Genomic DNA, 22318 nt, shown 5'->3' with positions numbered 1-22318 from the left:
TAAATTATATATCAACCCATAGCTAATCTGGTCTAACTATATCGCTTATGATCACTAACTATACGCCATCGACCTATCGACCGATCGACTATCAGCTGACTTACTTTGTTTGTTGTTTCCTTGCTGGTTGCAGGATCAAACCAGCTGGCACGCCCTTCGCACACTCGAGGCAAGCCTTGGACCTGCACTAGAGTTAAACAGATCTCCTAAGCCGTTGTGTTTCTCATCCACAGTCTGAAAACATCCATGACACGACAGACGAAAGCTCCAACAACACTCCAGCGTCGAGTCACAAGCCGCAGGATGTCTTCGTCATACTTCACACGGAAACTGACGTCGAGCGACAAGAACGTGAAGCCGAAGAGCACCGCATCAGGCAACAACAAGAGGAACTCACTAGGCGCATGGCGGATCTGCATCAACGTGGACGAACAGCCCAGGAGGCCATCCTCCAAGCCAAGCTGGGCGAACACGACGTCTTCATGACTTCCCAGCATAACATCGTCGTGGCCAAGGGACTACTCAACAACATCAAGTTTCCTGAAGACCCGACAATCAACAACACGATCGGACAAATCAAGCCTATGATTGAGGCCGCTGCCGTCTAGCACATGATGACACCTCCCACCTGTAACAACAGGTGGCGCATCATCGTCTAAACGCCCATCTCGCCTACCCACGGACCTCAACCAACCAAGTGACCTGCGAGACTGGATCGAGTCCAACCGGCGTCTCAACGCCGACCTCTCCAACATCATGAATGAGCAACACCGACAACGAGAAGCAGAACGACTTCAGATCCATGACATCGAGGACGAAGGCGGATAGCGACGCGCCGAGACCAGACTAGACGGATGCATCGTTGTTCACCGACCACTTCACAACTACATTGACCTCTCCCATGAGCCAAGATGCCGTCGCGACAACCTGGTTGAAGGGATCCCAGCCTTCACCGAGCCACTACACCGAGTACAATGGCCCCAAAACTTCAAGCCCATGGGTATCGACATGTACGACGGCAAGACAAGACCGATCCTGGTGCATGGCTTGCCGTCTACTCCATCACCATCCAGGCAGCCTTCGACGATCAGCTCGCCATGGCCAACTACCTACCCATCATACTTACGCCACCTACCTGGGTCTGTGTCACAGCTTGAATTTCATTTCAGGATTTATAAATGATTTAATAAATTATTAATAGAATTTATATTTAAATGTTCATTAATTTACAAGTTAAGTTAAATGTGGGAAATAAAATTTCCTAAATATAAAGCATGGCTGGATTTAATTTTTATTAAATTCTCCATGATTAATTATACTCTCTGAAATTTTCTCGGATTTTTCGGAGCTCAATTCTTAATTTTAATAATACAAAGAATATTTCAGTAATTATTCACATATTAAATTAATCATTAAATGAGCTTGTTTCAATTTTTTGAAATACTTAGAGTGTCCAAGTATGTTCAAGAATTTTGTTGGAATTATTTGAGCATTGGAAGTATTTTTAAAAATTGAAAGATCATTTCAGTGATTAATTTAATTGGGAAAAGTAATTAAAATCCCCTTTTCCTTTTCGGGCCGAAACAGGAAAAGTTCACCTTTAGTCCTCGGCCCATTCTTCCTTCTTTTCAGCCCATTCCCTCGCCTTCTCTCTTCCTTCCTCTCAGCCCGCAGAAAAGTCTGTTTTGAGTCCCCCTCGCTACAGTGCATCTTCAACCTCCAGCCAGAGCCGACTGTCTCCCGTGCCGTGTCCTGTTGCTGCCACCTCCTCCTTCCAAATCCGACCTCCCCGTTGCTCCTTTTTCCAAATTAGTTGCGGTAATGGAATCCTCCTCTACAATTTCCCAAGAAATCCCCAAAAGGTTTTACGGAAATCCTTTCCAATTTCGCGGATCAACCTTTCCTTTTTCCGGCGAAGATCCTTAACTTTCCCGGAGTTTCTCTCGTCGATTTAGGCCTGGACCTGAGCTCCCGTGCCTATATAACGGACCCCCTAGTCGTCCTCTGCCTATCCGCTCAAGTCCCGTCCTTCTCCGTGCCCTAGCCGCCCCTCCTCGAGCTTTCTTTCTCTCTCCAAGCGCCGGCCACCGCTCTAGCCGCGCCATTCTTCGTCGTCCATCGTTGCATTTGGTCGCCGCTGCCGCCGTTGGGTTCGCAAGAAGGAGAGGAAGCCCGGCTGCCATCTCCCCGAAGCCGGAGACCCCGGGAAGTTCGTTGTCACCGTCAAGGCCGAGCTCGTCGCCGCGTTTTGATCTCCGGCGAGGCCCTGCTGCTCCTTCCGTCATCACCAAGCTTCACCGCCACCTCCGTTAGATTCGTAGCTGCAAGTAGAAGACCGTCCACCACCTCGTCTACGCCAAAGATCGTCGAAACGCCGCCGCCACCGTCGATCAGTACCCCGTCGCCACTCCAACCTCGCCGCCGTCGTCGTTTGCCGTCGTTCAAGTCATCGGTGAGCTCCCCTCGTCGTGCTCTTTCCTCCGGTTCAGATCAATCTAAGCCATCCAATCTTGGTCAACTCTATGTCGATTAATATCAGCTGTCCAAAATCAATATAAATCTGTTTCCTCTTTTCAGTGGCATATTATTTCTTTTTAATATATGTCATCTACCAAATATAAGCTAATCATTTTCCGGAGGTTGCTTTAATCTTTTATCTCAGTTATAAATCATTTGTAAATGGTTTAATTAATTTGGAATAGTCTTCTCTTTAATAGGCTTTAATTGAAATTAAATCTTGTAAAATTCTTAATTAATTCATATGAAGTTAGAATGAGGCTGTAAGTCTCATAATTTATCTAAAATCATGATCTACATGTTTGTTTACTTTATATGTACTGTTTATTTGGAGTTTCTTAGTATTTTTCCTTGTTTTGCTTGTTAACTTGTCATTTCCGTCGTTTCGAAGGTTCGCGAGTGCGCCGGAAGTATTCAAGAAGACTAATTGAAGACCAAATATTGCAAGGCAAGTCACACAGATTCTAAACACAATTCCTTTGAGTATGTTGATCCTATATTTAAATTCTCTATTTATTTCAGCTGTGCATTTATTTTCGAATGTCACTGGGTGGTGTGAATCTATTCCTTTGTTATGGCCAATTTGCATTGATTATCCTATGTCTTGATTACCTCGGGTTATAATTTGAATAGTTGGATTTATATATTGGTTCAACTAGATGTATTAGATATAATTGCTTAGCCATGCTTAGAAACATTAGCACATGATTGGGATAACTAATGTTTCACTATTACTTAATGATGGATATTTAATTGTAGCTCACGATGGTCAATCGTCATTGGTTAATTAATTAATTTGCCAACTAAAACTTGATAATGGTGGGTTGTGAGCACATGGTTTTGATGGTTGTGCTCATGACAATTAAGGACCGGTTCACGAGTTTCGGTTGTGAAACATTAACCGTGCCAACCACAAGCCAGCGTGGGCAACGGCTTTATCTTTTGTATAGCATGGTTCATTACGGGGCACCAGACTGAGAATTGGCGGAGATAAGCCCACGGGGGTTGCTAGGGAGTCCATGCCTTGTTTATAAGGGGGTGATTATGATCCAGGAACGGTGCGCTGTGGTGGATTGTGTTGTGCGAGGGGTACTGTCATAGCTCCTTTCTGAGGTATCGTGGTGGTATTGAGGCGCATGGTGACATGTCGTGGAGCTGTGTCTTGTGAGTACAGTGGTACACCTCTGGCCAGAGTAAAACTATTCGAATAGCCGTGCCCGCGGTCATGGGCGGGTCTAACAATGTCTTTCGTGATTAGTCTCACACTTCTCACCATAATAAATGATGCTATAACTGGTAATAATTTGATTAGCTCCTGGTTTGGAATGGTACATTCCTGGTTTGGAGATAGAGCTGTACATCCGAGTATGGTTGTTCAGGATGGTTGGGCCTGTGCAGCATGGGTATGTTGTTCAGTGTTGATTAATATTGATGATTAATTACTCTACTGTTTTACAATTCTCAAATGTTTGCAAAATGCTGCTTTTGCAAATGAGCCCTATATTATGCCATTCTTTGGTATCCTTGTGCACTTGCATACTTGCTGTGTGGCTTGCAGAGTATTCCATGTACTCACCTTGCAATAATCAATCAAACCTCAGTTGAAGAGAAGTCGCAAAGGAGAAGACGTTTGGCTTATACCCTAGTTGAGCTGCCTGTGGGAGTGGAGCCGGAGCTTCGCTAGACCGTAATTCCGCTGCTATTCTCTCTTTTCATTTGTAACTATGTAACGTTGTATTATTGATGAATCTGTATATTGAATTGTCAGTTTGTGTACCTCGACTGATTCCTAGATGAGGGTTTCATGCACAAATTAGTTCGGAAATTACTAGTGAATTTCCAGGCGTGACACCCGCCGGCCGCACTCTCTCACTCCCAACCCTATATAAACCCTCCCCGCACTTCCCTCGTCCGTTTCCGCCACTCGCCGCCCTTTTTCCCCGTCGGAATCGAGCTGGCGCCATTGTCCTCTCTCTCCGCATGGTGCTGATTTTGCATACATATATTTCTATTGTAGATCATGGCAGCTCCTGCACCATCCAATTTTAACTTGCGGTCTATTCTTGAGAAAGAGAAGTTGACTGGAACAAACTTCATGGACTGGTATCGCAATCTGAGAATTGTTCTCAGGCAAGAGCACAAAGAGTTTGTGTTTACAGAGCCTTTTCCAGATAACTTGCCCAACAATGCTCCTGCTGCTTGACGTAGGGAGCATGAAAAGCGATGCAATGATTATCTTGATATAAGTTGTCTCATGCTTGCTACTATGTCCCCTGAGCTTCAAAGGCAATATGAGGCATTGGATGCTCATACGATAATCACGGGACTACGTAACATGTTTGAGGACCAAGCAAGAGCTGAGAGGTTTAATACCTCAAAGTCCTTGTTTGCGTGCAGGCTAGCAGAAGGTAATCCAGTGAGCCCACATGTGATCAAAATGATTGGTTACACCGAGTCTGGATAAGCTTGGCTTTCCCCTTAGCCGAGAGTTGGCTACTGATTTGATTCTCCAGTCGCTCCCTCCTAGCTTTGAGCCGTTCATAATGAATTTCATCATGAACAACCTGAACAGGACCTTGGCAGAATTGCATGGGATGCTAAAGACTGCCGAGGAAAGCATTAAGAAAAACTCCAACCATGTGATGGTTATGCATAAGCGAAAGCCCAACAACAAGAAAAGTGGTCAAAAGAGAAAGCTAAACTCTGATGAGATTACGAGTACTAGCAACTCTAAGACCAAGGTTCAAAAGACAGGGCCCGCTAAGGATGCAGAGTGCTTCTTTTGCAAGGAGACAGGTCATTGGAAGAGAAATTGTAAGAAATACCTAGAGCAGCTCAAGCAGAAGCAGCAGGATGGAAAGAGTTCCACCTCAGGTATTAATGTTATAGAAATTTATCTTGCTACTTCCTCTACTGATTCTTGGGTATTTGATACCGGGTCAGTTGCTCACATATGCAAATCGTTGCAGGGGCTGAAAAGTAGGAGCTTAGCAAGAGGCGAAGTGGACATTCGCGTGGGCAATGGAGCAAGAGTTGCTGCTGTTGCGGTCGGCACTATGCCATTATCTTTACCGTCAGGATTAGTTTTGGAGTTAAATAATTGTTATTGCATTTCAGCTTTGTGTAACAACGTTATCTCTGCTTCTTGTTTGCAAGCAGAGGGTTATGGTTTTAGATCTGTCGACAATGGTTGTTCAGTCTATTATGATGACATTTTCTATTTCCATGCACCCATGATGAATGGCTTATACATTGTGAATCTTGATGGATGTTCAGTCTATAACATTAATGCAAAAAGGCAACGTCCTAATAATTTGAATCCCACTTTTATTTGGCATTGTCGCTTGGGTCATATAAATGAGAAACGCATGGAGAAGCTTCATAGAGATGGACTTCTACACTCGTTTGATTTTGAATCATTTAAGACATGTGAATCTTGTTTACTTGGCAAAATGACAAAGGCACCTTTCACGGGTCAAAGTGAAAGGGCAAGTGAACTATTGGGACTAGTACATACTAATGTATGTGGACCAATGAGCTCAACTGCCAGAGGTGGTTTTGGGTACTTTATTACCTTTACCGATGACTTTAGTAGATATGGTTATGTCTACTTAATGAGGCATAAGTCTGAATCCTTTGAAAAGTTCAAGGAATTTCAGAATGAGGTACAAAATCATTTGGGCAAGACGATCAAGTATCTACGATCTGATCGTGGTGGAGAGTACTTGAGCCTTGAATTTGGCAATCATCTAAAGGAGTGTGGAATTGTTCCACAACTCACTCCACCAGGAACGCCTCAGTGGAATGGGGTGTCTGAACGGAGGAATCGTATATTGTTGGACATGGTGCGATCAATGATGAGCCAAACTGATCTGCCGCTAAGCTTTTGGGGTTACGCTCTAGAGAAGCTGCGTTCACACTAAACAGGGTTCCATCAAAATCAGTGGATAAGACACCATATGAGATATGGACAGGGAAGCGTCCCAGTTTGTCTTTCCTAAAGATTTGGTGCTGTGAGGTCTATGTAAAACGTTTGCAATAGGACAAACTCACACCTAAATCAGATAAATGCTTCTTTGTGGGGTATCCTAAGGAAACGAAAGGATATTATTTTTATAATCGGGAAGAGGGCAAAGTGTTTGTCGCTCGACACGGTGTTTTCTTGGAAAAAGAGTTTATTTCAAGAAAGGATAGTGGGAGCATGGTGCGACTTGAAGAAATTCAGGAAACACCGGAAAACGCTTCACCGTCCACACAACCACAAGTTGAGCAAGATGTTGTTCAACAGGTTGAACAAGTTGTTGTTGAACCAGTTGTGGAAGCACCGGCTTCACGAAGGTACGAAAGGATATGGCGTACACCTGCGAGGTATGCGTTGTTAACTTCAGGACAACGTGATATATTGTTGTTAGACAACGATGAATCTACTACATATGAGGAAGCAATGGTGGGACTAGACACTGAGAAATGGCTTGGAGCCATGAAATCCGAAATAGAATCCATGCATGTCAATCAAGTTTGGAACTTGATTGATCCACCTGATGGTGTAAAAGCCATTGAGTGCAAATGGATCTTTAAGAAAATGACAGATGTAGATGGAAATGTTCACATCTACAATGCACGATTGGTGGCGAAAGGTTTCAGACAAATTCAAGGTGTTGATTATGATGAAACTTTCTCGCCAGTCGCCATGCTAAAATCTATTCGGATTGTTTTAGCGATTGCTGCCTATTTCGATTATGAGATATGGCAAATGGATGTCAAAACAGCTTTCCTCAATGGAAATCTCGATGAGGATGTGTACATGACACAACCCAAGGGATTTGTTGATCCACAATCAACTAAAAAGATATGCAAATTGCAGAAATCCATTTATAGGTTGAAGCAAGCATCTCGGAGTTGGAATATTCGTTTTGACGAAGTAGTCAAGGCATTGGGCTTTGTCAAAAATGAAGAAGAGCCTTGTGTATACAAGAAGATTAGTGGGAGCGCACTAGTGTTTCTAATCCTATATGTAGATGACATATTATTGATTGGGAATGATATTCCTATGCTTGAATCCGTTAAGACATCGTTGAAATATAGTTTTTCAATGAAGGACTTAGGGGAAGCAGCATATATTCTGGGCATAAGGATCTATAGAGATAGATCAAAGAGGCTAATTGGATTAAGCCAGAGTACATACATTGACAAGGTGTTGAAGAGGTTCAACATGCAAGATTCTAAGAAAGGTTTCTTACCGATGTCACATGGCATTAATCTTGGCAAGAATCAGTGTCCTCAAACGACTGATGAGCAAAACAATCTAGATGTTTCATATGCCTTGGCAATCGGATCCATTATGTATGCTATGCTATGTACACGTCTAGATGTTTCATATGCACTTAGTGTAACAAGCCGATACCAATCAGATCTAGGTGAGAGTCACTGGATAGCTGTAAAGAATATCCTGAAGTACTTGAGAAGAACTAAGGATATGTTCCTAGTTTATGGACGACAGGAAGAGCTCGTTGTAAATGGTTACACTGACGCAAGCTTCCAAACCGACAAAGATAATTTTAGATCGCAGTCTGGATTTGTGTTCTGCCTGAATGGAGGCACTGTGAGTTGGAAGAGTTCCAAGCAAGATACAGTGGCTGATTCTACAACAGAAGCCGAATACATTGCCGCTTCTGAAGCAGCAAAGGAGGCTGTTTGGATAAAGAAATTCTTTTCTCAACTAGGTGTGATGACTAGTGCCTCTAGCCCTATGGACCTCTATTGCGATAATAGTGGTGCCATTGCGCAAGCCAAGGAGCCTAGATCGCATCAAAAGTCCAAACATATTTTACGGCGGTATCACCTCATTCGCGAGATAGTGGGTAGAGGAGATGTGAAGATATGCAAAATACATACGGATTTGAATGTTGCAGATCCGTTGACAAAGCCACTCCCTTAGCCTAAGCATGAGGCACACACTAGGGCAATGGGTATAAGATACATTCATGATTGACTCTAGTGCAAGTGGGAGACTGTTAGTGATATGCCCTAAAGGCTATCATAGAGATGATTGCATCACATGCTATGTTTACATATTTATCCGACTTTTTTTCTTGAAATAGATAAACTCATTATTGGTTGATGAACATGTGATTCTTTCATAAGACTCTTTATGTTATGTGTTGCTATTTCTAAAGGATCTCTGATCAAATATCATATGTGGAACAAATATGTTTAGATGATCAGCACATGTATTAATTGATGATTATGTCTCATGGATCATGGTATAGAGATATCAAATTAATAATGTGGACACATGTTAGTGAACATGTTGTTGGATAGACCCAACATGAGACACTGCAAGAGCCATATGTGTTGTGTCATCAGTGATCTCATTTAGTGTTGGTGTTGAATCCTTAGACCTGAGATTATCATGGTTCCCAACATGTGTAGTAGCTTACTTAGGGACTGCTAAACGCTACTCTGTAATTGGGTAGTTATAAAAGTAGTTTTCGGGTATGCTATGAAACATGTAGTGGGATATGAATAATCAAGATGGGATTTGCCCCTCCTATGGAGAGATATCTCTGGGCCCCTCGATGTTGTAGATTATGGAAGTGCATGGCCATGCCAAAGGTGATTGAGGAGTCAATCACAAGTTATATAATCTATCAACAGGTTCGAGTGAATGATTGAGCTATTAAAGGATGGATTAAAGGATGGCACATATCTAGCCTTGAGCTTAATCGATATCGTGAGGCAAAGGGGTTCATACAAGTATACACTAGAGGTTCAGCCGATATGATCTTTATGTATGCCCGGTGGGTCAATACGTTCTGCTAGGGGCCGCTGTTGACGCGTGGACCGAAAACAAGTTTTCAGGTTACAGCCGAAATAAGGGGATTGGATGGAGATCCAATATAAGCTTACTTCGGATAGGGATCCGAATAGGAGTCCTACGGGCCTTGGAGGCCCGAGTGATGGATCCTATATATTCGTGAGGAGTGTGACCGGCGGAGGCATTGCATCATGTGAGAAACCCTAGCCGTCACTTCCCTCCCCGAGCAAAACCCTAGCCACGCGCGGGTGCTAGCACATCTGCGCGTGGCGTTCCGTCCCTGTACGTGTGGATACCGGTAGAGGCGCCGCTGATTTGCGGTGCTGATTGGCGTGGGAGTACGGCGAGGACGCACGAGGAGGAGAAGGTCGAGCCGGTGCGATCGACTACTTCCTCTACATCGACGCGCGCTACTTCGCGAGAGTTCCTTGGACTTCTCAGCGTCTTCTTCCGCTGCACAGCGCGTCGAGTGGTAACGATCTATGATCTAATACTTGCATGGTTCCTGGTTTACGCAATAAAAAATTTTAATTTATGCTATTGTAGCCTACGCGTATCCCAACAAAGAGACCATACCACCAATATATTGCCCAAAATTGGATATTTTTGCAAATATACGGTTTTCAGCTAGCAAATAGTGCATGTGGCATTAATCACAACCTATGCATGTGCTGATAATTTCCCTTTTCTTGAGAGGGAGAGAGATTCTGTTACATGCAGTACAATGTACACATTTGGTGATTTGATAATAAACAATCTGTTATTTGTTATATAAATTTCAGTTTATACCCCTATAGGAAATAAAGCAGCATATACCCTCTCTATAGAAAAATGCAGTGCATATGCTTGTAAAGGTGAAAAAAATAGCACATAGGGGACATTGCAGTATATAATTCTGTATATAAAAAAAATCAGTATATGCATTTACAGGAAACATTTAGCATATTCACCGGAATTTCCAATTTAGTATATCCAATCTGCAGTTTGTCCAATACGATTATTATACTTTTCTAGTACTGCTGAAATGTACAGTATTAGATGCAAAGGACAAAGTGGCATAAAAGGAAACACGAGTTGAATGAAAATTATCAGAGCACCTAACACATAAGTGGCCAGTTAGCAGCAGGGGATTTGATAGAAGAACAGAAATACACCTTTCAAAAAGGATTAGATTATTACTCCAAAAAATATATATCCAGGAGACAAATTCTGCTCAAATTAACTTAAAAACTTGAAGTGCCTCCTAGTTCTTACAACTTTTGGGTGAGAAATGGTGTATAGGAACTCAGTTGTGGCTTGCATAGCTACGCATAAAAAAAAAATCTCATATAATGTTAGAAACATATTTACATCTGCTAAGTCAGATTCTCCTGGAACTGCTGTTACATTAGCAATTATTATTTAGATCAGCAGAATTGTAGATCCAAATGTGAGTAACTCAAAAGTAGCCTAGCTCAGTCATCATCAAAATAAAATGCATTGTGGTAGTACTTATTACATGTTGAATAAGGTCATGCAAAGGTCCATGAAGTAGCGAAGCATCAAAATGCTGTCAAATACCTACAGAAACAGAAAGGCGGGATCCAAAAAGTTCGGGACAAAATTGTGATGGAAAATATGAGACATAGAATGTGACCAAAAAACAAACCTTAAAAGGCCTAAAATCTGATATTCTGAAAAGTTGGACAAAATGGCTGTCAAAATTACAAGAAATGAAAATCTTGCATTATCTAGTAAAAAAAATGCACGGTAGTTTAGAAAGTCTCTTGATCTTGACCACAACACAATGTCTCAATTTTCTATTAATGTCCTATCAGCTGCAAAGTTGTCTGAAGTTGGTTTTCTAGAAATATTTGACTTAAAAACTAAAGTTCATTTTGGGGATTTTTCTGGTCCGTCAAATTTTTCTCCCGACCCAGCAATAAAATAAATTATGTGTTAAAAATGCAAGAATATTGTGTCAGTGCTTGCATCTGCAGGGAGAAAAGAAATAGCTCCTTCAATCTATGCACCATATTAATAAAATTGCATAATGCCAGGCTTCTACCAGCAATTGAAAGAGATTTCACAACATTTTCAAGTCCCATTGAGTAGAGTAGCAAACCTGATCAGATACTATATCTTGTCAGGACATTGATATATTTACTACTGCATGGGCAGTGGTGGCAAACCAGATCATGTCCAGCAATCTAACACCATTGTGTAAATTATGAAACTTTAAGAACTATATATATAGTAGTTTACCTTAATGGTGGGCACGGACGGAACCCAGCTTAGATCGCTGCGAGGGCGACCTTCCTGGATGGTCGTCAGCGACAGGTAGAGGTCGAGGACATAGATGCAGTGTGGTCGTGGATGACAACAGGAGCAGTGCAGGTGAAATAGACGCTCTCCGGTGACCGGTATCAACGGTGCCGCAATATCAGCAAGGTGGAAATTGATGTCCCTGCCTTACCAAATTTAGCAAGTTGTTACAGACAACTATAAGCATTTTGTACCAACCAAAAAAAAATAGTAGGCATGCAGATTAGTTTGTAGCCTTTTAAGTTCATTCATGCACAGAAAGCATCAATACCCCTCCCAATCTAACTTCAACCGACAATATATATGGTCATGCAACTACAATCTGAAAATTTACTACCTAGTGCGGTGTTTGACGAACTGAATGGAACATTGTTTATACCACCTCTCGGGTATGGAAATTTGACAAATTAAACGCTACAGTCGAACATGCAAATTACTCATGGCATGGGTACCTTATTGCTCTGAAGATTAATTGACGCGGAATATCGTCGGAGGAGCTCGGTGAGGCGGGGCGACGTTGTTCTTGCGGCGGAGATCGACGGCGGCGCGCGGCGGCGTTGTCGGAGATCGATGAGCCGAGGCGACAGCGTTCTTGCGGCGTGAGGGGGCGCCAGTGGCGTCGATCTGGAGATGGGAATCGACGACGGATCGACGCCGGCGGTGGCGGCGGGTGTGCGAGAGAGAGGAGGGGAGAGGGGTGCGTGCGGGGCATAGAGGGTGGTGGTGGCGGTGGTTGTGCGAGAGAGAGAGGAGGAGGGGAGGGGATCGGGGGGAGACGCGCGGCGGAGCGGATGAGATGTGGATGCGGAGCACGTGCTGGGGGAGAGGAGAGGGTCCGCGACGATCTTGAGCGTCGGATTGGACGATTTTCATCCCTTGGATTTAATGAATGAAGTATCAACGATGTAAAACCGAGTTGATGAATTATAGGATAGATGCACCGTGATGAGAGAGAAAAATAAATAGAAGAATCTTGGGCGTCATACTAATTAGCACTAATCTAATTACCACCTAATATTCCCTTTGTAGGGAGATCTTTACTAGCCTGGACTCTTGTGACCAACTACTACTACTACTAGTACAAGAAGAAGAAGAAGAAGAAGAAGAAGAAAAAGAAGATTGTAATTATAGATGGCCATAAGGCCCGAGGCCCATGGACCGGCCCACGGTATGGCCATTTGGCCTAGGCCAAGCACGGCACGGCACGACTGGTGTTTGGCCCCGTGCCGGGCTGTCTCAATAGTTAGACCGTGCTTGGGCCGATGCCTTGGCACGGTGAGACGGCCTGGCATAGCACGATCCAATGAGCAGGAAGAAAAATAGTGGGGACCAAGAATAGACTTAATTCAGCAACACAAGGAATGACACAAAGAGATGAGGGATACAAAGTAGACTTATTTTAGCCATATAAGAGCTCCACCCTTTAGCTTATTCGTGGTATAAACCAAACGACATATTTGCAAACGAAAAGTAATTTGTGAATAATTTTTTTATATACATGTTCTTAGCGATCTAAAAAGCAAAAAACTAAAAAATAAACTGTTGTCGAATAGACAACTGCGCCACACCGAAAGGAGTGGTTCTCTCAACAGTGGTTGGAAAAAGGACAATTGTATTACTTGGTCGAAATTTTTTCAGATCCCCCCATTACATGGCCTAGAGGGGCTATTTATAATCCTATTACAGGTTCTCTCCCTAGGGTTTAGGCTTTACAGGGGAATTTACATAGTTACCCTTATGATAAGGACATTATTAGGGGCACACAGTGTCCTTTATATGTATGGGCCCTAATTGGGCTAGATGGCTTGGCCCATCAATTTGGCGAATCCCCCTGCGGGGACGCAACGGCCTGCTAGGCTTCCTCATGGTGGGGTTTGGTGCCTTGGCGAAACCTATGCCTTCGGGCCGAGGCTTTCGCCTCACCGACTCCGCGTGTGTGGCCTCCTGACGAGGTCCTTGTCCAGCAAAGCACGTGTACTCCCGAGCTGTGGTCTTCGCCCTTGGGGTATTCCTCTTCGACCTTCGTCGCTTGCCTCCGGTTCGAGCCTATCGCCCAAGTTTTCGGTTTCGGCAGGCCCGGCTGAAGGCCCTTCGTGGTATACCTCCAACAAGCCCCTCACGGGCAAGGATGAGTAGGGAGATTCGGCCGAGACCGTGCAAATCGTATGGTATACCGCGAGGCACCCCCTTTCGGCCGACGTTCCTGTCGAAACCTTTGTTTGTGTGCCTGCAAAATAAACATTTTTGCTCTCATGGTAACAAAAAATTCATGAGGAAAATTTCCTTCCTGCGTTCGTGGAAGAGTATCGAAGGGGTTGGCCTGTTCTTTGTGTTACTATGAATAGTAATGGCCCCGTGGGCCTTTCCTTTCTCGCACCCGGCCTTTTACTGTTTGGCTCTGGTCCTAATGGGAATTTACCGTTTCGTCTGCCCTTGGACACGTGTCAGGATTTGATTGGTCGGCAGCCGAACGGTCTCGCAACGGGGTTATATAACCCCGGGCCGGCTTACCGCTTTTTCCACTCAGCTCTTCACTTTTTACCGCTTAACACGCTCCGCACTCTCTGCGTTTGCTTGCACCTTAGCTTTTTCGCCACCGCTGTGCTCTCGTGCTTCGACGACTTTCTCGCCTTCTTTCGCTTCTCAATCCTTCTTTCGCCACGGACCTGATGGCTCCTCGCAAGCCCACCAAGGCCGGGTCGACTAGCGAAGACCTTGGCGGCCTTGGCGAGGGGTGGTCATGCTTCCTTGGCAGATCACTTGTCAAGGAGGCCGACTTAGCCGAATTAGTTTCCTCCGGTGCTCTTGCGGAGGGCCAAGGGACATGTGGGGGCGAAGCTGTTGTCCCTTCGCTTGGCGATGGGCGAATGGTTGTCTTCGCCGCCTACTTCACCGCCGGGCTTCATCTCCCATGTGATGATTTCCTGTCATCTGTGCTGGCGACATACGAGGTTAGGCTTCCCCAGCTCAGTCCATCAGCATTCCCGAAGCTGGCTGTCTTCGCTTGGATGTGTTGAACCTGCGGGTTCGCTCCCACCGCCGAGCTGTTTGCCGTCCTATTTACGGCGTGTGCCACGACCAAAGACGTGCAGACGCCGGCCGGACTAAGAAAAACTGTCTTCCGCTGCGTGAACTTCATGCTGCGGCCGGAACGTTCGGACGCTTGGCCGGTGCCTGCATCGATGGCCAAATGGGAGAGGAACTGGATGCAGAAGTGGTTCTACATCGCCAACCCCTACCCTGCCGAAGACGTCAAGGCGAATTGGCTCCACTTTCAGTGCTCCGCCGTCTCCATCATCGCGAAGCCGAACGTAGAGGTTGATGGAAACCTCGAGTCCTTTGCAAGGTCGCACGGCGGCTAAGTACCCACGACCTTTGTGAGGAGTTTTGCCTTCTTCGGATCTCCCCCCTCGCCCGTATTTGGGATGTTTCCATCAACGAGGGCGAAGAGGTTCTCGGGCTTCCCCGCCTTGTTCTCCCCACTGGGGCCGAGCGTGAGTTTTCGCTTTTGCTCTGAGTCTTATATTCTCTTTTATGGAAATATACTTCGGCCTAAATTATCGTTTTCCTTTTTCTCTTTTCTAGTTCGCACCATGGAGGACGCCGAAACGGAGGCGTCGAAAATGCTTGGCGCCCTAACCACGGCCGAATTCGCCCGCTTGCTCCAGCGTCAGACCGACGGCCGGGTGAACCGAGTTCATCCTGGCGAATTGCCAGGTCGATCGATCCCCTCCAAGGCCAGTGACGACGATGTTGGCACGTCGAAGAAGGCAAACGGGCGGTCGCGAAGGGCGGCCAGGTGCGAACTTGTTGCGCCGCGAAGGGCACGGCCGAAAGTGACGATGAGGAGGAAGAAGAAGATGATGGGGAGGCCGGATCTAAGGACGATGGGTCCCACGGTTACACCACTAGTCCGACTAAGGCGAAACCTGGGGCGGGCTCTCATGTTTCGCCTGCGCACCCGCAAGACAATGCTGTGGTGAATACCCTTCTGGCGATTTCTAGCACTGCGGCAAAGCCAGGAGCAGCCGCCAGGAGGAAGAAGAAGAAGGGGAAGGTTGTGCAAGTTGGCCGTGGCTTTTCGGACAGTGAAGGGTCCGACAGGACGCCCACTTCGCCGATTCTGCGGCGCGCTCCTCCTCGGGGGAGGCGCATGTCCCCGCCGCCTGCCAGTGACGCCGAAGCGGCGACGAGCGGAAGTGCCTCGGCACCGGCCGCTGTGGCAAATGTCTCCGGGGTCAAGCGGGTGGAGGCGGTTCCTTCGCCAACTCGTCAGCGAGAAGGGAAAGCTCCGATGGTCGAAATGACGTGTCGGACGTTTCTCTTACCTCCTGACACTTTGTTCCCGCGAATTTCACCACGCGGCCTGAGATCACCCCCTTCGTGGGTGGGGTGTGCCATGTTATCACACCGTCCGACGGCCTTGGGCTTTTCACCGAACTGAACGAGTTTGGCGAAAGCTGCGCAGCTGTGGAGAGCTTGTTTGTGCGGGTATGAATATTTTTGTCTGTTGAATTTTTTCCTTTCGTCTATGTCGCACCATAACTGATTTGGTCTCCCTTGTCTAGGGCCTCGTCACGCACTTGAGTGCGAAGAAATCTGCCTTGGAGAGGCTGGACGGGTACCGTCTTTGCCTCTGGAAAACCGAGGAGGATCTTCGCCACAAGGAGAACGAAAGACGCGTTGTGGCGGATACCCTAAGAAAGGTGAATGCGGAGAACAAGGCTCTCATCGGAGAAAACATATCTCTTCGCTACGACCTAGAGGCGGCGAACAAGCGGGACGCCGAAAGGGATCGCCAGCTTGCCGCGGCCGAGGAGAAGATTAGGTGTCTTGAGGCCCGTCTTGTTTCGGCCGAAGCTGCTGCTGCGACTTTGGCGCCGGCGACAGAGTCCGCCAAGCAAGCCTGTTACACCCTCAAGCTAGCTCTCAACGACCTGGGCGCTCGTGCGGAGGGTGCTCCAAGTGACGATGGGACGACATTCGACTTCTCCGAGTGGACGCAGGAAGCGGCCGACTCGGTTGTCGAAGTGGCTTGTGCTTATGAAGACTGTTGTGCGCGTGTTTCGGCGGGCTTCGTACTTAGCCTGCTCCACGCGCATGGTTGCGAGCATGTTGAGGATTTTCCCGATTGGGTGAAGGAGGATTGGCCCGAGAACTCGGAGTGCTCCGGGCGGCCTTAAGGGCCTTTCGAAAGGGGTTCTGGGAGGACGGTGGTCGAGATTGCGCGAAGACTTGGTTTCGCGAAAATCTTGAAAGAATTGCGAAGGACGAGGAGGCCGCTGTAGCTAACACTGCGGGGGATCCCCAGCCATCGGAGCCGGCTGCCCAACACAAGGGCGAAGGCGATGGAAGCCAAGACCACCCTAAGGTGTGAGGCCCTTCGCCCTCGTGTGCTTTTTTCTGTTTGGCCTTTTAGGCTTTTTTGGTAGTCTTCTTATGTATATAGGCATTTGGTATGTTTGGTCTTGAGCCGTTTCCATCTTGTAGCCACTATGACTTTTATTCCACTAATAAAAAATTAATGTTTCGCCAATTTTATTGTTGGAAAGAGGGACTAATTTCGTCGGTATTTTCCCTTTTTGCACTTGTTTCTTTGTGCTTTTCTAGCAGGCTTGTGGCCGAAAAGTTTGCGTCCGGCCCCCCGCCAATAATTGGCGAAACAAGAACGAGAAGTTCGTGGCAGTGAAAGGCTTGCCAAAGACGAAGTGTCCTTTTCGGCCTGTTTACCGTGAGATGCTAATAAATGGAAACAGCTACCAGAGTGTAAAGGTCGCTAAATGGATGCGTACACATCCAGGTCAAACCTTGGAGGATTATTATTGCCATCGCGTTTCGTGCCGCGAGAATAGTTCAAACTTCTGGTGAAACTTTAGGAGATCGGTTCGCCAAGAGGCGATTTCTCTCCGTTGTTACAGCTTAGTTTGCGTCTGACCTCTGTCCCCTTTAAGGGTTGTCTACGCTATTAGTAGTGACGACGAATCTAGTTCGTCGACTTGTAACGCAACCGCGGGCGCAGGTGTAAATGATGATGTGATGTGTTTGTAATGTTTGTTATCATAAGTACAATAGATCAGTTGTAATTTTGTCTCTTTGATATTCTGTGGACTCTTGAACATATCTTCACGCTATCGTTTGCATAGTCACCATCGTGCTTTCGTTAGGTCGAAACATGTCAGCCCCTTTGCGTGCTATGGCGAAAAGATATGTTTATTTCCCAGCTCTGCTCTTCCGTTTTCGGCTCATGGCAGGCGTGCTATCAAGCATCGTGGCCTATGCGTAAGTCGAGTACAACGGTGTTTTGACTTGTGTTATCAAAATTCAAGCTGTCGTGGTTTCGACGTTCGGTGAGCCATGCTTTGACCGATTCGTTTCGCCCCCCTGGCGCGTTCGCTGATTAGGCGTTTGATTTGGGGTTTTTCCACGAAGACACCATCCACAGAGAAAGAAAGAAAGCGAAAAGACACGAGAATTTTTATACTGGTTCGGGCCTCCAAGTTGGATAATAGCCATACGTCCATTTTTTTTTATTTTCCTCTCCTTTTTTTTTTTGGTGCCGAACGGCTTACATCATTTGTACATTTTTACAATTGGCGAATCGGGTGCCACCCATTTTACACATAGAACCGTCTAAGGGAAGCGGAGTTCCAAGAGTGGTCGAACTCTTCACCCTCTAGTGTTGCCAGCCAAAAAGAGCCCGTTTGAGACCTGTGCTTGATCAAATATGGTCCTTCCCACTTAGATTCTAGTTTCCCGACTACCACAGGGTTCGCCTTCCTCCTTAGTACGAGATGGCTAGGCCGGAGCTCTATTGGTCGAACATTTTTGTTGTAGGCTGCCGAAGTGCTTTTTGCGTATTTGCGCATATGTTCCAGTGCTTCGACTCTCACCCCCTCTAGGAGTTCGAACGACACTTCGTGCCCATCTTCGCCCCTAGAAAACATCTCCCTTGGTGAGTTAGCCCCTAGTTCTGCAGGTGTCATTGCCTCATCTCCATAAAGGAGCATGAAAGGGCTGAACTTTGTTGGCCTTGTGGGAGTCGTCTGAAGGGCCCAGAGAACGGATAACATTTCATCTGGCCATTTACCCTTCGCCGCCCCCTCAAGTCTCTTTTTTAGTACCTCGAGGATTTTGCCATTCGCTCGTTCGGCCGCCCCGTTCGACTGCGGGTGTGTGACCGAAGCAAACTTGATTTGCAAATTTAGCCCCCCGCACATCTCTTTGAATTTCTCTGAGTCGAACTGTTTGCCGTTGTCAGTAATGAACTCCTTCGGTACTCTGAATCAACAGATTATGTTCTTCTAGACAAACTTCTGAACTGCTGCTGCTGTTATTGTGCCAAGGGGTTCGGCCTCAATCCAGCGGGAGAAGCACTCGATAGCTACAATGGCAAACTTGTAGCCATTTCGCGCCGCCGGGAATGGTCCGATGATATCCAGGCCCCATCTTGCGAATGGTCAGATGGGCACGATTGGCTGCAAGTCGTATTGAGGTGCAGCTTGGGTTCGACCATGTTTCTGACAGCTCTCGCACTTCCTGATTTGGTCAACACATGCTTTGAGTACGGTTGGCCAATATATGCCCTGGCAAAATACTTTTGATGCAACTGTTCTTGCTGCTTGGTGTGCTCCGCACATTCCTTGGTGTATTTTGTTTATCATTTCTTCACCCTTCGAGAAGGAGACACATCGAAGCATGGGCTGTAGCATCCCGGTTCGGTACAATTGCTCAGAGACTAGGTTGTACTTTGCAGCTCTGATTTGTAACTGTTTTGCCTTTGCTTCATCATCTGGCAACCATCCCTCTCTGAGGTATTTGACGAAGGGCATTCGCCAGTCGTCCGGGTCTTCGCCCAGCTCGACCTAGTCGATCGCCATGATATGTTGGCTGTTTTCTGGCACACTTGGTGTGTGAAGAACTTCAAGAAGACACCTGGCGAATGAGGTCCGCCGCAAGCGGCTGATTTTGCTAATGCATCGGCTTCTTCATTCTAGCCTCGGGGCAAGTGTTCGACCGTTATGCCAGCGAAACTCTTGTCCATAGACCGAACGGCCTCTAGGTATTTCATCATACCTTCTTCTTTCGCCTCGAAGGATTTGTCAACCTGGCTTGCAACAAGCTTTGAGTCCGTCCAGACTAGCAAGCGCCGAATGCCCAAAGCTTTCGGTTTTCTGAGACCCAATAACACTGCTTCATATTCCGCTGTGTTGTTGGTTGTGTCGAACTGTAATCTTGTTGCATACCGAATTGGTACGCCCACTGGCGAAGTCAGGATTGCAGCGATGCCAGCCCCTTTGTGAGACCACGAGCCGTCGGAGTGCATGACCAATGGTTGTTCGACAAGCTCGGGCTTCGGGACGGACGCGGGCGTCCACTCGACCACAAAGTCAGCTAGGACTTGAGACTTGATTGCACAGCGGGCGACAAAATGCAAATCAAAAGGTGAAAGCTCTGCAGCCCATTTGCTTAGGCACCCCGTAATTTCCTTTCCTCGAAGCACTTCGCCCAAAGGGTACTGCGAAGGTACTACGATTTTGTGGGCCTGGAAGTAGTGTTTGAGCTTCCTTGAAGCCATCACCAGGGCGTAGGCTAATTTCTCCATTTCGATGTATCTGACTTTCGCCCCCTCCCGACTTCTATAGTGTGAACTTCTCTATCGAAAGGTGTAACTGCGGCGGCCGAAGGCTGAGAACCCTTCACAACTATCACGCCAGCGGGGCCGGGCATCTTGAGCTTGAGATAATTGTGATGAGAAACTGCTTCGAACTTGGTCAATGTGCCTCTGCCGAAGATGACGTTGTAGTTGTAAGGGATGTCAACAATGTCGAAGAGTATCTCTTCTTCTCTTCTATTTTCTTGCGATCCGAAGGCAACTTTGATGAGGGCTTGTCCCAGAACTTGCACTGCTTCGCCGCCGAAACCTCTGAGTTAAGTCGGCGCCTGAGACAGTGCCAGAGTTGGCAAACCGATCTTGGCATATGTCCCAGCAAACATGACATCAGCCGAACTTCCTTTGTTGATCTAGATGCGCCGGACTTCAAAGCCAGCCATCTCTGCCGAAACGACCAACGGGTCCTGGTGCGGGAAAAGAACCCCTCCGGCATCTTCTGGTCCGAATGATATTGGCTGCCGTTGATGTGAAAACACGAGGCCTGGGAGATCTGCTTAACTCCAGTGCAGGTCCAACACTTGCCTTCAGGTGTGTGAGCGTGCCAGTTGATTTGATCCTACAATCAACAAGAAACAAAGACAAAGAAATTGCGGTTAAATCCATAAACGATAGCCGATCGGCTAGGTGCCGATGACATATCATTTATCTTTGAGCCGATGTCATATATGCATCAATTGGCAGTCATGACTAAATAAGAAAGAACTAAATCTACTCGATCGGCTGTAGATATTAATAATATATAATCCTCATGTCGATATATACTTAAATCAAGTGATTGGGATAGATCGGTCTCCATACCGAGACAGTATAAATCACTTAGATCGAAATATATATTAACAACAGGACTATATATATTCATAGCATAGCCGATCAGATAGATCTAGCATGTATCGGCTAATACTCCGATACTACTCTATATTAAGATATTAAAGCAAGTAGAGTATACCAAACAAAAGTCTAATATACTTAAACGCAACAAGATGTTAACATAAAGGGCAGATTTAACATTTCAATCAAGCGTATAAGACAAATAGAGTTAAATCAGGTAAGATCGGTTGAAACCCCGATACTACCCTAATCGGCAACCAAAGATAGGCTAGAGATTGAGATTCTAATCATGACTCATAAGATCAAACTCAACTGATGCAGCTATAGGTATGAAAAGAAGGACAATATCTAGACAATCAAGCCGTTGGATGTTTCATAGAGTGGTTGATATCCTATATAATCTAAGTCAACATTGGTATTTAACCTAATCAGCTGCTTTCTACCGACAGATGTTAGCCGATTGTAGGTTAGATAACGATATTGCTGGAGATTATGTAAGATATATGATAACTTGACGAATTACATAAACAAGATTAGAATATCATGAAGATGGAAGCACTAATCCTGAGAACGCAAGCCGCCATAACAAGTTTTACCTCCTGTTGAAGATTGAAACCGATGCAGCTCAACCCGAAAGCAAGAACTCGTCGAAACAAAGCGAAAATAAAAGGGTGGTGATGCGCCGAGATTGTATTGAACGTGTGTTAGCATAATTAAATGGGGCTCGGGGTCTATTTATACCCGAGATTACAAAATATGTCCATATCGGACACGACTCTTATCCCTAACAAACTCTAAGATACCATAAGTCTTTACGACAGACTTTTGCCCAAACATATCTCTAAGGAAATTACATGAAATATCCTAATTAATAGATACAATTGCCTTCTCAAGACTCTATCCATGCGTGGCAATCATCATGAAGCACGTCAACCTAACCCGACAATATATGCCGCATCATATTGTCGGATTTAGCTCGATCAGCTAACCCTATCCGACTCGAACTCTGCCGATCTTAGTCGTAGCCGATTCGAACTTCAGCCGATCCTCACTCTGTTCCCGGGACAATCTCTATCTCAAACTCCATCTCGATTCCTTCTTCACATCCGATCCTTGGATTACCAAATTTGGTCGTTAACAGCTGCGAGAAGTATCTTGGAATGCCGTCACCTGCTGAAATA

At 45.9% G+C, this 22318-nt stretch overlaps 1 protein-coding gene across 4 annotated transcripts; it reads right to left on the bottom strand.

The window, feature by feature from the left end:
- Window positions 1-10483: 10483 nt before the first annotated feature.
- On the bottom strand, window positions 10484-12457 carry LOC127765936 (uncharacterized). 4 transcript variants are annotated; one of them, XR_008016179.1, is made up of 3 exons: window positions 12091-12427; window positions 10983-11780; window positions 10484-10894 (listed from the first exon to the last, which is right to left on the bottom strand). XR_008016179.1 is itself a non-coding variant. In XM_052290916.1 (3 exons), the coding sequence occupies exons 1-3, from the start codon at window positions 12348-12350 to the stop codon at window positions 10829-10831; spliced, it is 528 nt and encodes a 175-aa protein (XP_052146876.1). In that variant the 5' UTR covers window positions 12351-12424; the 3' UTR covers window positions 10484-10828. The 4 variants fall into 4 exon arrangements, 1 of the variants encoding a protein (XP_052146876.1); XR_008016178.1 differs by having other exon boundaries at window positions 10484-11438; window positions 11579-11780; window positions 12091-12424; XM_052290916.1 differs by having other exon boundaries at window positions 11579-11780; window positions 12091-12424.
- Between the last annotated feature and the right edge of the window lie 9861 nt (window positions 12458-22318).

This window comes from Oryza glaberrima, chromosome 3 (assembly GCF_000147395.1).
Source record: "Oryza glaberrima chromosome 3, OglaRS2, whole genome shotgun sequence".
NCBI classification, from domain to species: Eukaryota; Viridiplantae; Streptophyta; class Magnoliopsida; order Poales; family Poaceae; genus Oryza; species Oryza glaberrima.
The sequence above is the reverse complement of the archived record's forward strand: the minus strand, read 5'-3'. Positions and strand labels throughout refer to the sequence as shown.